Source organism: Natrix helvetica, assembly GCF_964273705.1.
Source record: "Natrix helvetica genome assembly, chromosome: 15".
NCBI lineage: Eukaryota > Metazoa > Chordata > Lepidosauria > Squamata > Natricidae > Natrix > Natrix helvetica.
The window spans coordinates 8,582,105-8,600,149 of record NC_138565.1 but is presented as its reverse complement, the minus strand read 5'-3'; the positions used below and the strand labels follow the sequence as shown (position 1 = coordinate 8,600,149).

Sequence of the window (18,045 nt, the reverse complement as noted above, 5' to 3'; positions counted from 1 at the left end):
CGCAGCCCCCCCGCCAAGGTCTCTGCTTCTGTGAAGCCTGGCTCTCCCCCGACACAGCCGCCCTATGGAGCTTGGCACTCCCGCAGCCTTGGAATCGGGCTAGAGCTCCAAGCCCACGGAGGGGAGGAAGATTGCCCCCCCCCAAAAAAACCGCCCAAGGCAGAAAAGACTGTCCCTTAGGGACACAGCTGTTTAATTTAGAATTTAACAGAATTTAGAGTTACCAATTAAACCAAATCAACAAGCCAGTTTTCAAGAAAAATATTTTTTTTTATTATTGTTTAAATTAGACAGAAAACATACAGACAAAAAGCTCTTCAATACGTCTTCCAGCTAGCATGTCAATTTGTTACAATTAAATTCCGTGCATTACTACAATCATTCTTTATACTTTATTCAAATTGAGTTGTGCATTTTAAATCAAAGAGTGTACCAACATTCTCCTTTAACTGCATTTGTTTGAAAGTACTTTTATCCAGAATGATTCGTATTTATATTATCCAATAAATAAACATTTTAACACCGACAACAATCTGTACGAGCTACCACATTTTACTTATTTATCTCCTAGGATTCTTATTTCTTTCCTCCATCCACCTATACCATTTATCCCATATCTGATAAAATTCTGATTCTTCTTTTCCCTGGATTTCTTTAGTTAGCTTGTCCATTTCAGCACAATCCATCACCTTTCTTATTATTTCATCTTCGCTTGGAGTTAGCTTGTTTTTCCATTTCTGGGCATAGGCAATCCTTGCCGCCATTATTATATGCAATATTAAGTATTGGGTTTCTTTTTTGTATTTTGTAGGCAGTAATCCTAATAAGAAGATTTCCGGTTTCTGTGGGAACAAGGTCACCATGGTATATGTGCAGATCAGTTTGCCTGATTGGAACACATATATGGAATTTGGGACTGGAATATGCGGGTTGAGATGGATGCCCACTGGGAGGACCCAAATTAGAAAGCTGTGCTTGCAAAGCTAAAGTAATATCGAAACCATCTTAACAGGGACTTTCAAACTGAGGAAGTTACTAGCAGCATAGGAAACACGTGGTAAAAGCGCTTAAGCAGGTAGAGCTAAATATAACCATATTTAGTGCGAGCTGCACTGGCTTCCTGTGGCCTACCGGGTGCGCTTCAAGGTGTTAGTTACCATCTTCAAAGCGCTCCATGGCATAGGGCCTAGTTACCTGCGGGATCGTGTCCTGCCCCATACATTCCTGCGACCCATTCGCTCACACAGAGAGGGTCTCCTCCGGGTGCCGTCCTCTAGAGATTGTCAGAGGGCGGTGCCCAGGAGTAGGTCCTTCTCTGTGGCGGGCCCTACCCTTTGGAACGACCTCCCCCCAGACATTAGAACAACAACCGATCTCCGCTCCTTCCGCAGTAAACTGAAGACCCACCTGTTTCGGCTAGCCGGCCTGGCATAATTCGACAACTTTTCCACCCCTAGGTCATTTTTAATTGTCAATTTTAGTTTTTAAACTATTAATGTTATTTATTGTAATTATTTATTTATTTTTTACCTCCTCTGTATGACACTGTGCTAACTGTTGCTTGTGTACGTCGCCCCGAGTCCCTGTGGGGAGAGGGGGCGACTAATAAGTTTAAATAAATAAATAAATAAATATTTAGGCAGAAATGCTTATTGTAACCAATAATAAATTAGGATGCTTTTATTTCCTTATCGGCTCTTAATAAAAGCAGGCTTCAGATAACGTTCTGGGCCACTCGTGTATCAAGAAACCTTGTGTGTTGTCTTCATTATGAGTGGTCCACTCTTTGTGGGAAGGCAAAACCCGCAACTGGTGACCCCGACGTGATTCTTCAGAATCAGTCTCGGACCGTCTGTACCTACTCGCCTGGAAGAGGCTGGCCTTTCGACCTGTCTGAAACACGACCGGTTTCTCGTAAGTATAGACGGAAGATTCTCTCATGGGCAAGTTTGTACATTTGCAAGAGTTGAGAGAATCAACCGAATCCTCCACTAAAATTGCCTCAAATGGAGGGAAATCTCTCCCTCGTTTGACAAAAAAGGAGTTAATTGGCCTTCTGTCTTAAATTTGGAAACAGTGTCCATAAAATTTCGACTTGGACAAAATTGGGGGAATATTTCCATGCGGCTCTTAGAGCCCCAGTTCAAATTTTGACTACGTGGCGCATAGTCATGGAATGATTCATTATAAATTTGATAATCAGGTGCCTGCAGAAGCAATACCTCCCCTGTACGATTCTGCAATGGCTTGCGCTCCTAGTAACTGCTTTATTACTAGACAGGAAACCTCAAGAAAAGCATTATTTTAAAAGAGAGTGTAAAAATCCAAGGAGGGGCATGTCTGTAACATTTCGCCCTCTCTTTCATCAGGGATCAAAACAAAAATACAAAATGATTTATGTCTCTCTATTTTTTCTCCCTGTCTTCCCCGAAAAGGGAGCCTGTCGTTTTAACAACAAATTTTTTCCTTTCCTCTCACCCCCCTCTTTTTCTCTGGTGAGAAGGCAGGAGGAGGGGGGCTGTGTTCTTTTCACCATTTTTTTTTCTTTTCTCTCCCTGACGTCTCAGCCTGAGAAAGGCGGGGTAAAGGGTGATATTTGATGCCTGCATTTGTAGTTTTACTGCAACTTTGCCTCCTGGAAATTTTGATATTCGCATAACCAATTAAATTTCAGAGTATTGACTCAAATTACCTTATTTAGATTGTTTTATTTTTGAAGCTGTTTTTTTTTACTCTTTTATGTTTTTATGTTTGCGTGCACTTTGCATACTTAACAGATGACACTAGAAAGACAAATTGATAATGAGGAACTTTCTCTGAAATTGGCTTATGAAAATGCTAAAAGGATTGTCAAAAGGTTCTTTAACCTATAGCAAATTGTCTCGGGGTTACTTTAGCTGATTTCCTTCAGGCTTGTCGCATCGTGGGTACAACTGACCACAAGTTGGGGGCTCTTGCTGCTGCGTTGCAACAAAATGGCGCATTTCCTGCTTCTTCTTCCTCTGCTTCTTCTTCATCTGCTTCTCCCCGCCCTACCGGAAATTGTTTTAATTGTGGGAAACCTGGTCATTTCAAGGCTCAGTGCTGCGCCCTTGGGGGCGGTGCAAACAAGAACAATCTACAAAGAAGCTCCAAACCCAAAAACTGTACCTTTCCTCTGGAACTCTCCTTTTAACCCTTTGCCTATCACAGATGCTATATTCCTCCACAGTCCTCTGCCCAGCGTGCAGAGCTGTATGCCTCTTTGCTAGCATTTCAACAATTTTCTGATTAGCCTTTTAATCTCATTTTGGATAGTCTGTATGTCTCTCAAATTATTTCTTCCATCTATGAAGCTTATCTCTCACCTTCTATTGAACCTACCTTGCTGTCCCTTTTTCCATCCCTACAAACTCTTATTTCAAAAAGACAACACTCCTTTCATATTTCTCACATCAGAAGCCATCAGCCTTTCAAAGGCATTTATGAAACAATTTGATCTCTCTTCAACAGAAGCGGTGCAATGATTCAACAATGCCCAACATGCAGTCGTCAAGCACATTCAGTGCCTATGGGAGTAAATCCCAGGGGCACTGAATCCTGACAGATCTGGCAAATGGATGTCACCCAATATGCTTCATTTGCTCCGTGGAAATATCTACATGTTTCCATTGACACTTATTCTGGTTTCATAATGGCCACTCCGCAAAGGGGTGAGGCCACAAACATGTGAAGCATTCGTACCTTTGCAATGTTGGGACGCCTAATTGTCCAACACACACACAATTGGCTTGCCCTGCGGTTCTAATGGCTAGGGAATTGCGGAGCGAGCTAATTAGACTCACAAACATGCCCTGAATAAATCAAAAGAGGAAAAATGCCTCGGCCTCCCAGCCATGCAAAACAAAACTCAATCCTTGTTTATTTACTTTGAATCAATTGAATTTTTCAATTTTTAATTCGACCACTTATCAGAGGCATTTTCAACAAAAAACAAGTTTGCCTCTCTGGTATATTTACACCAATTACCAGACAAAACATGGTTAGGACCGATTACTTAATTACTTGGGGGAGGGGCTAGGCTGCTGTGTTTACATCTACAGGGTCCAGCCAAAGATGTCGTGCCACCAACCCCTGACTCCTATCCCAGAGATGGCAACGGCGACTCTACACCAACCCGATCCTGTCATGCCAGTCATCCAGTGACATGGGGAGATGTGAAGAATTTAACCACCAAAGCGCACCCGAGAATTTGTGTGCTGCAATTTTTGTGTTTGATTGATAATAAGTGTACTTTGGCATCAGCAGCTGTCATATCACCCAGACATTTGCTTGAACAACACATGAAGCAAGACTTATGGGTACAGCTTGCATACATCATGCAAACTGATGCCTTTTGTTTGTCTGAAGTGTATATATGGAAAATTTGCTTTCTACATGTTTAATCCCAAAACCACCTCTCACGTTGCCCCAGGGTCAGGTTTATGCCTTGTATACACAACTGCAGGGATATCCCTCTCCTGATAATAGCTCCTTTTCTAGCCCTTTGTGAGAAGATGACTTTACAAACCATCACACTATGAACAGAACTTACTCAGTGACACTTTTTATCTCATTTCCTGCGGAATTGTGCATCAAACGGAATAATTCTGCCACAAGGAAGCTCTCGGGCATTACATACCCTGCACAAAAATCCTTCCACTGCCTGGCACCTGCCCTGAGAAACCATGGTCTCCAACAATCCTGTGCAAACATGGAAGGGGATGGACCTCTCTGATGCCTTTAGTGGATGGTGGTCAAAATTGCCTGGTTTGCAAACTGTAGTTGCGCTTATTGGAATGATTGCTTTAGGCTGCATAATATTACCCTGTGTTTTGCCAATCTTTGTTCGTACTATCTCCAATAGTTTGTCATTGTTAGCTGAAAAAAAGGCAACAGCACGAGTTTATGCGTTGCTACACACTCGTGGCTCCTATCAACTCCTGCCTCAGGAAGATGAGGTGTCTGCAAAAGTTCCCCTCACCTTAGACAGTGAGGATGAGAACAAAGACACCACTGACCAAGCCTCTGTCAGCATCTCCTCTTTCAAACATCCTTGTATTTCAGGCAGTGACTCTGAACAAGAGGACCGCTTCTAATAAAACAAAAACAGAGGAGATGTGGGAACAAGGTCACCATGGTATATGTGCAGATCAGTTTTCCTGATTGGGACACATATATGGAATTTGGGACTGGAATATGCGGGTTGAGATGGATGCCCACTGGGAGGACCCAAATTAGAAAGCTGTGCTTGCAAAGCTAAAGTAATATCGAAACCATCTTAACAGGGACTTTCAAACTGAGGAAGTTACTAGCAGCATAGGAAACACGTGGTAAAAGCGCTTAAGCAGGTAGAGCTAAATATAACCATATTTAGGCAGAAATGCTTATTGTAACCAATAATAAATTAGGATGCTTTTATTTCCTTATCGGCTCTTAATAAAAGCAGGCTTCAGATAACGTTCTGGGCCACTCATGTATCAAGAAACCTTGTGTGTTGTCTTCATTATGAGTGGTCCACTCTTTGTGGGAAGGCAAAACCCGCAGGTTTTTATTCTATTTTAACTCCCGTTATTGCCTCCAGCCAGTTTTTCATCTTTTTCCAAAACTTTTTAGCCTCCTCACAGGTCCGCCATAAGTGGTAGTACGTTCCGTTTATCGATTCGCATTTCCAACATTTTTGGGATGTATTTGATGATATTTTAGCTAGCCTTGTTGGTGCTAGGTGCCATCTATAAAACATTTTATACTGGTTTTCCTTATATGCGACTGAGAGTGTCATTTTTAAGTTTGTTCCCCAAAATTTTTCCCATTTGTCTAATTCAATATTGTGTCCAAAGTTCTGTGCCCATTTTATCATTTGTTCTTTCACAATTTCCTCTTCCATTTTGTATTTCAGGAGAAATTTATATATTCTCCCTATCATTTTTTAATCTGGGCTTTGAATGATTTTATCCAATTCGTGTGATTCTATTTCAACGTCATATAATTTGGTATCATTATTGTATTTAGTTTTGATTTGCAGGTAGGTTATCCAGTCCACTTTCATGTTCTGTTCTGCCAATTCTTCAATTGTTTTTAAGTTTCCCTGTCTATCAATTAAATCTCTATATCTTAGTATTTTGTTCCAACTTCAAGTCCAAGCTGAGAAGCTTACTTATTTTGCCCGCTGGTCAAACATATCAAAATCAATTGAACACCATTCAATTCTACATGTTATTAGTATAGATACACACCTAAGAATTACATCAAATTAATCAAGTCCAATTACCTAGATCTTCCTATTCAATAGGCTTTACCTTTTTATGACCTGCTAAATTTCTTACTTTTGCTCGAAGTTATGCCCATTGTTCTATCTCCTTAAGCACTAGATTGTTAATACCAGTCTCTGCCCTGGTGTTGCGTTTCGAATTTGGATCTCTAATTTATAAAGATCCAAACCTTTCTTGATCTCCCAGCTGCGCTGGCATTTTTTTAAAGATCAAGATGTATAGAGCCAATGTATAGAGATGTTTGTCCACACATTGTTTGCATTCGGCCAGGGTTCTAGGTTGGATCTCTCAGCCACGCTGGCATATTTTTAAAGATCCAGATATATGGAGACTTTCATTAACACATTGTTTGCATCTGGTTGGGGCTCTTGATTCATCTGATGGTGGCCAGAATCTGAGGCTCTATTCAAAGGCATCCCAAACCTTGGCACAATGTCTTTTAGTACACCCAAAACCAAGAGATCTCTAAATCTCAGTTTCTGGGAAAATTGTGGGGACATCTATTTGCCACACAGCACCCGGGAGCCCTGTAGAAGGACTTCCAAAGGAAGTTTCCATCCTGTCTTTGGGTTGTTTTGTCACAACAGAGACAGGCTGCAGCAATCTGATTAACAGCATGTGTGCCTCTAACTACCGATCCCCGTAACAACCTCCTCGACAATTCTTCCGGCAGGTCCCCTTACCTCCCACTCTATCTAAGAGCCTTGGCGAGAAAAAATGTGTTTCCTCTTGCCTTTTGAAGTTCCTTCTTATCTGAGGTTTTGAGTCCTTGTATGCTCACTCCACAAATTCAGAGATGCCTTTCCTGGCCCCCCTTTTTTCCCTAATGTCATCTGCAGAGTGACCAATGAAGATACAATACAATACAATAGCAGAGTTGGAAGGGACCTTGGTGGTCTTTTAGTCCAACCCCAGGCAGGAAACCCTATACCGTTTCAAACAAATGACTATCCAACATTTTCTTAAAGACTTCCAGTGTTGGGGCATTCACAATTTCTGGAGGCAATTTCTGTTCCACTGATTGATTGTTCTAACTGTCAGGAAGTTTCTCCTCAGTTCTAAGTTGCTTCTCTCTTTGATTAGTTTCCACCCATTGCTTCTTGTTCTACCCTCAGGTGCCTTGGAGAATAGTTTTTGACTCCCTCTTCTTTGTTGCTCTTCTCTCCACATCTTTTCTACATCGTGGTGACCAAAACTGAATGCAGTATTCCAAGTAATATTTATTCTATCCCTCTGTTTATGCAGCCTAGAACTGTGTTGGCTTTGTTTGGCAGCTGCTGCACACTGCTGGCTCATATTTAAATGGTTGTCCACTAGGACTCCAAGATTCCTTTCATAGTTACTAATGTTGAGCAAGGTACTTGTGCATTTCATTTTTGTTGCCTAAATGTAGAATCTTACTCTTTTCACCATTGAATTTCATTTTATTAGATAGTGCCCAATGTTCAAGTTTGTCAAGATCCTTCTGTATCTTTAGCCTATCTTCTGGAGACATATTGACCATTCTCTTATTTTCTTCAACCTCAGGATCTAATGTGGTATATAGCCTGAAGGTTTGATAAATGCATTCTAGTAATTCCCCTGGATTTTCATCCTGTTTCTGTTGAATTTAATAGACCTTCCCTAAATTCTTAACTTTTGTTTGAATCCTAACAAAACTAAGGTCCAATAGTTTTGTAGCTGAACGTACTAGGTTCCTAATCTGGTTCCTTCAGTAACCATGTTCAGTCTGGTTTTTTTTTCATTATCCTTCTGCAAAGGCTTATTCAAAAGACTTATTCTTTTCTCTGTGGTTAATAAAATTTCCATCAGACTTTTTATGTCAGCGTAAGCAGACTGGTGAGTTCAGAAAAATGGATGCAAAAAGGACATGCATCTCATCTGGATTTTCTCTATAAGCAGGAATTTTATTCTTCCAATTACATAAATCAGCCATTGAGAATGGAGCATATATCAAGACCTTACATAGCTCCCCCTCAGCTTCTGGCAATAAAATTCCCTTAGGGCAATTTGAGTTTTTATCTCAACTGCTCCCTTGGACCAGGTTTGTGGTCCACTTGATCTATCCCTTCGATAACCTTTTTTGGTTTTCTTTCTCCTGGCCCCACCTAATGGGACCGTTTTTTTTTCTTTTTAACAAAACAAAAAAACACTTAAACACATCATCAAGGACAAGCATGCAAGTTAAAACAGACAGGAACTAAATGTTTCGTTGAGACTCTCTCAAAGCTTTTTCTTTCCTCCTTGAGGCTTTTATAATAGGGGTGAGGGTAATTTCTCTGCCAGAGATTTTTTTTAGTAAAACTCTCTCAAGGCTTTTTTTTCCCCTCAACATGCATTGGAGAGGCGTTCGAGGAACGCTCCCCACCTTCCCATGTTCTATTTCTAAGACACTGTCACCGACCTGGGGTGCCGGAATACCACGGTCGCCTTCAGGAACTTAACCACCCACACAAACCTAGAGCCTCATTAGGATACACCAGTTCCATTTGGAAAGGATGCTATCCCAGGCTCAGGGAGGTGATCAGGCCCCCTCTTCCACTCCTAACCGAGTGGATCTACAATTCTTTTGATACTTGCCTGCAGGCGTCTTCTTTCTCAGCCGGCGTAAATTTTATTAACTTGTCCTGATCCTGGTCAGATTCTTGGATCGGTGATGTCCTCCAGATGCCCAAGAGGGGTCATCGGCCCCCTTCCAGAGAAAGATCTCCGTGGTGCCTGAAGAAGGGCGAGATGGCCTCGATGGGGCACCGGTCGGTCCATTCCGTCCTCAGCGAAATATCGCTCTAAGTCCTGCCGCCACGGTTGCCAGAATTGTTGCAGAAAATGATAGGCTTAGACTTCTCAGGATACAGGAAAAGTTTATTTGGCAGCCAGGTTCAGAAAGTACGCACATAGCTAGCATTTGAAATTCTGAACAATCTATATTATCGAAGCATGCATTCTTATACATTCTCAAAGACAGTGTAACACGGAAACACTTAACTCATTTCTTATTGGTTACCTTGAGGAAAAAGCCTTATAAGGAGATGAGGGTCTTACTTCTCCTTTTGTTACAGGTATGGACTACGTGCCATTAACGAACTTTATTTGAACCTTGTGGTTTTGGACTTTTGACATAGGGACATTTGCTGGAACATGTTGTGGTTGAGGGCTGATGACATTTCCCTGTCCCTTTAAGCAAATTTCCAACTGTCCCTTTTATGCCACGTCTTCATTCTTATATTTATAATCCATATTTTATTCCACTTTATGATAAATTGGCTACAAATAGACGGAAGGTTCCCCAGAGTCCAGGAGCCCTTCGGACACCAACCTACCTCTTGGAGATTTCCCAGAGGCCTTCTGAAGTCTGACTAACCTCTTGGAGGGCATCTTCACTCTGATACCTGGCAGTTTAGCCTGCATGGATGAGGTCATGAAGCCTCAGAATTTCCTAAGAGATGACAGGCCTCCATTGGCATCCTACCAAAGGTCACCTGCTCCACCTTTTACAAGTACACCAATGTCAAGAAAATGTCTGCAGGAGGTGACCAAATCAATCACTGAATTTCCCCATTTCTCACAAAAGGCAGATTTTTGTATGTAGACTGTCTCTGTCAAGGGAAGATCCACTCATTAATGTAGCTCTGGATGAACTTCCCATAGCATTCCCTTTCTTTTGCCATGCTCTTTTGTGTTTTGTTCCATCATCCCAGGTGAGCTCCTTCCATGATTTCTCCTTAGGTGAGAAACCTTTTTGTGAATCCCAAAGTAATACAGCAATCCAGGAGAGAAAAATCCGGTCCCCTTGAACAACTGTCAAAAGAAAATACTACATAGCTTAACAATCCAGCAGTTAGAGACCCAGAAAAAAAACCCAATTTGGATCCTATCAACATTGCATGATTTCCTGTTTCCTTTTTCCAACAATGAGGTATTGATTTCTAAGAGGAAATTCACTAGCAGGAACCATTGAGAGGAGATTCTCCTCCTTAGGTCCTCTTTAACTGGAGACGGTCTCCTTTTGTGCAAGAATTCCACATTCTTATATCCAGGAAGAAAATGTATCCATGTAGTTGCAATTTAAAAGAAGACTTGAGTCAGTCACATATGTAGAGTTTATTTATTCGTTTGGATCCTGTCTTTATTATTTCTGCAAATGAGGCAGAGAAGAAGATGTGGAAGAAAAGAGACTATTTGGAGCTCAGGGTTGGACTGAGGGGTCTTTGGTGCTCTCTGAGCCCCTCCCACTTCCAGCCACGGTGACCCCTCCCTCCCAACTGAGAGTAACTGGCAGTTTAGGCTGCATGGATGAGGTCATGAAGCCATCAGGCAAAATGTCTGTAGGAGGCAAGGAGAGAAATCACTCAAGCTGCCCATTTCTCACAAAAGGCAGACTACACAGCTTAATGGAGGGGGGGCGTAGAAGAAAGGGAGTGGGGGTGGGAAGTAGAGGAGGGGCAGGGGGTGGGGAGAGGGAAAGGGAGGGGGTGGGGTGAAATAGAGCCAGGGAGAGAAGGAAAGGATGGGGCACGGGATGAGGAGAAGGAGAGGTGGGGGGAAAGGGGGGAAGGGTGTGGGGGAAGGGAGAGGGGTGCAGAAAGAGTGGGTGGGGGGCACCAGAGGAGGGGCAGGACAGACGACTCCCATGTCCCCCTTAACCGTTCCAACCCCTCCCCTCCTTAGGCGCTTTGCGGGAGTCAGTCTGGGCTCCCCCCGCCATTTAGGTATCCCCTCCGAACAAGCCTGCGAGGTGGGCCTGCGGAGGGAAGGCTGCTTTCCCCCCCACTCCCTTAGAGAAGCCCTGCCTCGAAAAGGGACCAGGTTGGAGGGAGGAGCGAACTGAGACAGGAAGGGCGGACAGGCTGCACGGGAAGAGCGGCGGAGGGCGAAGGGAGCGGATGGGAAGAGCAACAAGCGAAGAGCGGAGCCAAAGGCGGAAGGAGCCCAGACGCCGAACAGCCAGAGCGGCACGCCCAATAAGGAGCGAGGGGAGGAGTCACAAAACGGGCACCCCCAATGGGATGGCGTAGAAGGCGCCGCATGCAAATATGCACCGGCCCTGAAGAGAAAGTTTTCTTCCCAGGTGACGCAATCGGAGAAACATACGGCAGCGACAAGGGAGGAGAGGAGGAGGCCCCGCCCACATTTGAGCAATCAAAGGAGAGACGGTTAGGCGACGGAAGTCACCGGATGCAGGTAGGGCGCGGGGGCTGCTGGGAGTCGCAGGCAGTGGGAGGCGTAGGCTTCGGCCCCGGCCTCCCCTGCGGGGAACGGGATGCAGCCATCACCCGCCTCTCTCTCTCCCCAGCAGGAGGACGGAGGAGCCCGGCGGGGGAAGGAAGGAAGGAAACGCCGCCCGAGAGGAGGAGGAGACCGGGCCACACAGAACAGCCCTGCCTGGTCCTGGCGCGGATTCCCCGGGAGACGGAGGGGAAAGGCCGGAGACTCCGAGGCTGAAGAAGGGATGAGCCTAGTGGGACCCCTGGAAAGGCGGCTGCGTGGAGGGCGATGCGGGGTGGAGGAAATGGGTGAAGGCCCCGAGACTGTCCTGGAGGGCGGAGGGTCCTTCGGAAGACCCAGGGATCCCCAAATGATCCAGGAGGAAGGAAGGAAATATCAATGCAACAAATGTGAAAAATCCTTCAAAAATAATGGACATCTTCAGAGACATCAAAAGATCCACATAGGAGAGAAACCTCATAAATGCCTGGAGTGTGGAAAGAGCTTCAGTCAGAGGAGCCACCTTTATACACATCAGATGATCCACACAGGAGAAAAATCTCATAAATGCATGGAGTGTGGAAAGAGCTTCAGTCAGAGGGGCAACCTTTATACACATCAAAGGATCCACACAGGAGAGAAACCTCATAAATGCCTGGAGTGTGGAAAGAGCTTCAGTCATAGGCGCAACCTTTATGTGCATCAAAGGATCCACACAGGAGAAAAATCGCATGAATGCATGGAGTGTGGAAAGAGCTTCTATCAGAAGGGCAACCTTTATATACATCAAAGGATCCACACAGGAGAAAAACCTCATCAATGCTTGGAATGTGGAAAGAGTTTCAGTCAGAGGAGCAGCCTTTATATACATCAAAGGATCCACTCAGGAGAAAAACCTCATAAATGCCTGGAGTGTGGAAAGAGCTTCAGTCAGAGGAGCCACCTTTATATACATCAAAGGATCCACTCACGAGGAAAACCTCATAAATGCCTGGAATGTGGAAAGGGCTTCAGTCACAGGGGCAACTTTTATATACATCAAAAGATCCACTCAGGAGGAAAGCCTCACAAATGCCTGGAGTGTGGAAAGAGCTTCAGTCATAGCGGCAACCTTTATAAACATCAAAGGATCCACACGGGAGAAAAATCTCATAAATGCCTGGAGTGTGGAAAGTGCTTCAGTCAGAGGAGCCACCTTTATACACATCAAAGGATCCACACAGGAGAAAAACTTCATAAATGCCTGGAGTGTGGAAAGAGCTTCAGTCAGAGGAGCAACCTTTATACACATCAAAGGATCCACTCCGGGGAAAAACCTCACAAATGCCTGGAGTGTGGAAAGAGCTTCAGTCAGAGGAGCCACCTTTATACACATCAAAGGATCCATTGGGGAAAATAACCGAATATATGCCTGTAGGGCAGAACGTCCTTTCGAAGACCTGACAATCCCCAAAGGATCTAGGAGGAAGGAAGAAATGCCACTAATGTGAAAAATCCTTCAAAAATAACGGACATCTTCAGAAGCATCTTAAGATCCATTCAGGAGAAAAACCTCATAATAGCCTGGAGTGTGGAAAGAGCTTCAGTCATATGACAACCTTTATAAACATCAAACGATCCACTCGGGAAAAAAACCCTACAGATACCTGGAGTGTGGAAACAGTTTCACTAGTGCTCCACACCTCCGTCAACATCAAATAATCCACACAGGAGAAAAACCACATAAATGCCTCGAATGTGGAAAGTGTTTCAGTTGGAAAGGACATCTGTATGAACATCGAAGAATCCACTCAGGAGACAAACCACATAAATGTCGAGTGTGCAACGAGCTTCATTCAGAGATGAAACCTTTGCATACATCAAAAAATCCACTCAGGAGAAAAAACATATCGGTGGAAAGAGTGTGGAAAGAACTTTGGTTGGAGAGGAAACCTTGACACACATCAAAGAATCCACCCTGGAGAGAAAACCTATAATCACCCTAAAATTGTGTTTCCACCAAAATAAGGCATAGTGATTATTTGGGGCCCCAAAAGTTAATAAAGCCAGGTGTTATTATAGGGGAATATGGATCTTGAGTCTGTAATTTAAGCTGTTGGCTATTCCTACTCTCTTAGTATTATCTGCAAATTTGATGTGTCCCCCATCAAGTCCCTCATTTAAGACATTTATGAAGATATTGAAAAGTCCTCGGCCTAAGTTGGAACATAGTGGTACCCCAGTGCTTCCTTCTTTTCCTGTACATATAGTACCATTAAGGACCAACCGTTGAGTAATTTGTCAGCCAGTTACAAATCAATCCATCCAACTCAGTCATGAATTTCATCCCACCATGTTTCACTAATAGCAACTATATCATACATACCTTTGTGTATTAGTATTTCAGCTTCCCCCTGTCTATTGAGCGTTCATACAGTATATAGAGATTAGAGTCCTCCTTGGATCTTGGATATGTTTCTTGTATCTCCTACTCTGTGTCTGTGTTTTCCATCCTTTCTATCACTCTACTTCTCTGTGTTTTCCCTTGTTTTCTTCTTCTTTCTCTTTACACCCCTCTGCCTTGTATGATTGGTTATTTGGTGGCTTTTCCTTGGAATTGGGCTCTAGAGGTCTTGAGGATTGGACCCCCTGCCCACTCTAACTTCAAAATGAAGAATGTTTTAAAGTGTACATGCTAGGCATTTTAACTGGCTCAAATTGTACCTTTTCGCAATAGGTTTACGTGACTCCTTTCCCCAGGCAAACATTCTCCTTTTAAGCCTTTACAAAGGTTGTGCTTAATATTATGGGATGTTTGACTGATTGTCCATTTCTGTGATGTAACTGAGCAGAATTTCTTCCATCGAATCATCTGTTTTGTACTTTTTCTACTGTGTAAATGTGTAAAATGAATCCCGAGTGTCATCCATTTTTTCATGAAGGGAAACCTCTTTATTAGATTACTCTAAGGATGCCTTTAAATGATCTTACAACTCTGTGCCTAATTTGACCAAGTGTGCCATGGCAGAAATCAAGTGTCAGGCCTGCCCCAACCTGGCCCCTTAGGAAAGGAAGATCCTTGACCTTCCATGTTGGTTTTCCAAAGGTGGGTACCATGTAAGACCCTCCCCAGACATCTGAAACTCTTGTCAGTTGGATTCTCTGAATGGTCCCCTTGTCTTCCAGTAGAAACCGCTACAAGGGACTCTCTGCCAGGTCCCATAGATCCCTATCGGACACTGCCTTTCTGGTTTAGTGGGAGGCCTGGGCACGTTCCTCACTTTATAACCGTTTTCCTGCCTATCTTGTACTTTGAATTTCCTTCTTGGGAAAGAAAGGGGGGAGGGAATCGATTGAGGGTCATCTTTTACGTTTCAGCAAGCGACGCCTGAAAACAAGTTATTGCTTTCTCAGCTGGCACTTCAAAGGCCAATTGGGGATTGTATGGATTGAGGCAGGTATATGTAGGAGATGGTCCTGTGGAACCATCCACAGGATGGTTCTGTGGATGGTGGAGGTCTAAGTACAGCCCTGGGAGACTTTTCTGAAAAGGATGGTTTGCACAATTGCTGAATGAGAAACACCCTTTATACTGTATTTTCCAAGTTCCTCATAATGATTTCTCTCAAAATGGAATCAAATGTCGATTTAAAATCAGCACAGGCTGCATGCAGTCATTCACTCCCTGCCATTTTAATTTCTTTCGATTAGAAGAAAGTTTACTCGTAAATCAAAATTTACGCCCCAGATCAGTTTCAACCGATTTCACAGTAAATTGAGATTATTTGGTAAAAGGTTAGCCCTACTTTTGGCATAGTTCATTCCCCCTTTCCCCATGGGCCACCCACGGTCCATTATGTCCCTCTATCACTTCTGCTCATTTTGTTATGGGAAGAAACCAGCCATGCTGGGAAATCTGGTTGGGATGTCCTTGTGGTGGGAGTAATTTCTCACGGGAAAGCATTGCATTCCCCCAACCATTGCATTCCATCCCACTCCCTTTTCGTTTTCCAGGTGGGAGTGAAATAGAATATAGGTGACAGTGCTAGTCAGTCTTGACATGCTGACCCCCGCCCCCAAGAAAGGTGGACCTGAAACAAAAGTAAACATAAGTTCAAATTATTACTTATTATCTGTGTTTTCAGGTGGACAAAGAAGCTCCTTTGCTTCTCTCAAAGTCTCTCAAATTCAGGTAATCACGTTCTTTTCATCTCCACACCAAAATTGATGCCTGAGTTTGGAGATTAAGACTTGATTTAAAACGATGAACCAATAATTTAAAAAAACAGGAAACAGGGCTGAGTGTTCTGATTTTCTCCCTGCTTCCCTTTCCTAAGAAGGGCCCAAATGGACATTTTTGGCCTTGGAATACAACTGATGAATTGGCTGCAAATAGAGGGAAGGTTCCCCAGAGTCCAGGAGCCCTTCGGACACCAACCTACCTCTTGGAGATTTCCCAGAGCCCTTCTGAAGTCTGACTAACCTCTTGGAGGGCATCTTCACTCTGATACCTGGCAGTTTAGCCTGCATGGATGAGGTCATGAAGCCTCATAATTCTCTAAGAGATGATAGGCCTCCATTGGCATCCTACCAAAGGTCACCTGCTCCTCCTTTTACAAGTACACCAATGTCAAGAAATTGTGTGCAGGAGGTGACCAAATCAATCACTGAATTTCCCCATTTCTCACAAAAGGCAGATTATTGTATGTAGACTGCCTCTGTCAAGGGAAGCTCCACTCATTAAATGTAGCTCTGGATGAGCTTCCCTTCGCATTCCCTTTCTTTTGCCATGCTCTTTTGTGTGTCCCATCATCCCAGGTCATCTCCCTCCATGATTTCTGCTTAGGTGAGACACCTTTTTGTGACTCCCAAAATAATAAAGCAATAATAAAGCAATTCAGTAGATAGAAAAAAAATCCTGTCCCCTTAAACAACTTCTGCCAAAGAAAATACTGCACAGCTTAAAGACCCTCTTTTACCCAAGTTCCAAAGGTTGAGGGATTCAGTAGTTAAGGAGACCAGAAAGAATCCAACTTGGATCATATCAAATGACATGATTTCCTTTTTCCAACAATGAGGTATTGATTTCTATGAGGAAATTCACTAGCAGGAACCATTGGCGGGAGATTCTCCTCCTTAGGTCCTATTTAACTGGAGACTCTCTCCTTTTGTGCATCAATTCAGAATTCTTATATCAAGGAAGAAGAATTGTCCTGCATCAAATAGAGGCAAAGTAGTTGCTATTTAAAAACACACTTGAGTGAGTCACATGTTGAGAGTTCATTTATTCATTTGGATCCTGACTTTATTATTTCTGCAAATAAGGCAGAGAAGAAGATGTGGAAGAAAAGAGACTATTTGGAGCTCAGGGTTGGACTGAGGGGTCTTTGGAGCTCTCTGAGCCCCTCCCCCTTCCAGCCACGGTGACCCCCCCCCTCCTCTCTTCCCCCAACAACAACCCTGTGAGGTGGGCTGGACCAAAAGGACCCTTGCTTTCTCCACCGGTTCGTACATCACTGGACCCCACTGGCTCTCCTTTATAGCGGCTATAAGGTCTCCACCCCAGAAGAGCCCCTGACCTCCCTCAGCCTCAATAGGGGGGAAAGAAGGGGGAAAGGACTCCAAAGCCCAAAGGGAGCCCAACGCCCCCACCTCCGTGGGGAACCATAGCAACCATCCACATCGCGCAGGCCTATGTGTCTCATTGGAGGAAGGCGGACGCCGATTGCTCGCTCTGGGACGTTGGCGATTGGCAGGAGGACCTTTTAAGGCGGAGCCTCCAAAGGAAGAGGCACGACGTCTGGAGGAAAAGGGCATGAAGCCTCCACTTCCGGAAAAGAACTGGCAACCAGGGAGCTGCTGGGAGGGTCTTTCTTGGAGAAAGGGGGGGCGGCCAGGGAGGGAGACGGGACGCTAGGAGGGAGGCCGTGTCCGCCTCCAGCATGGCCAGAAGGACCGTGAGAGGCGGAGGCTTCGGGCTCGGCCTCCCTGCGGGGAAGGGGACGCAACAGTGACCCTCCTCTCCTTTTCCCCTGCAGGAGGACGGAGGAGCCCGGCGGGGGAAGGAAGGAAGGAAGCGCCGCGTGAGAGGAGGAGGAGGAGAGCGGGTCCTTCCGACGCGCCCTAAAAAGTTGGCTTTTCCAGCAAGCTGGCCTGGCCTGTTAATTTTAACTCATTTTTAAATGTATTGTCTTATAAATTCGGCTTTTTTTTTGGATATGTATTTAATTTCTTTTTAACTTTTGGGATGTGTGTTTTTCAATGTTGTACGCCGCTCTGAGTCCTTTGGGAGAAGGGCAGCATATAAATCCAATTTAAAAAAAAAGAATGTGGAAAGAGCTTTACTGATGGTGAGTCCTTCATCCACATCGAAGACTTCACATGTGGGAAAATGCTAAATATGCCTGAGTGTGTAAAGAGCTTCAGTCAGATATATGTCTGAGTAATTGAGCTGAATAATTTGTTTAGTCAAGTGTGATTAGACATACAAGGAATTTGCTTCCGGTGCAGAAGCTCTCTGTGTACATGCAAAGTCACAGAATAATGATAACAGAATAACAGCAGTGTATGG

General features: G+C 44.0%; 1 protein-coding gene across 2 annotated transcripts in view; it reads left to right on the top strand.

Annotated features, from left to right (window-relative positions):
- LOC309399629 (uncharacterized protein) overlaps nucleotides 1–14,127 on the top strand; it is a 234,878-nt gene extending 220,751 nt beyond the window's left edge. The window contains exons 1-2 of one of the 2 annotated variants that reach the window (XM_081967645.1): nucleotides 11,463–11,471; nucleotides 11,584–14,127. In XM_081967645.1, coding sequence (XP_081823771.1) covers nucleotides 11,466–11,471; nucleotides 11,584–12,894 — 1,317 coding nt within the window. In that variant the 5' untranslated portion in view covers nucleotides 11,463–11,465 and the 3' untranslated portion in view covers nucleotides 12,895–14,127. Of the gene's footprint in view, nucleotides 1–11,462; nucleotides 11,472–11,583 lie in introns of those variants that run through there. The other variant, XM_081967644.1, reaches the window with a different exon arrangement.
- Nucleotides 14,128–18,045: the final 3,918 nt, after the last annotated feature.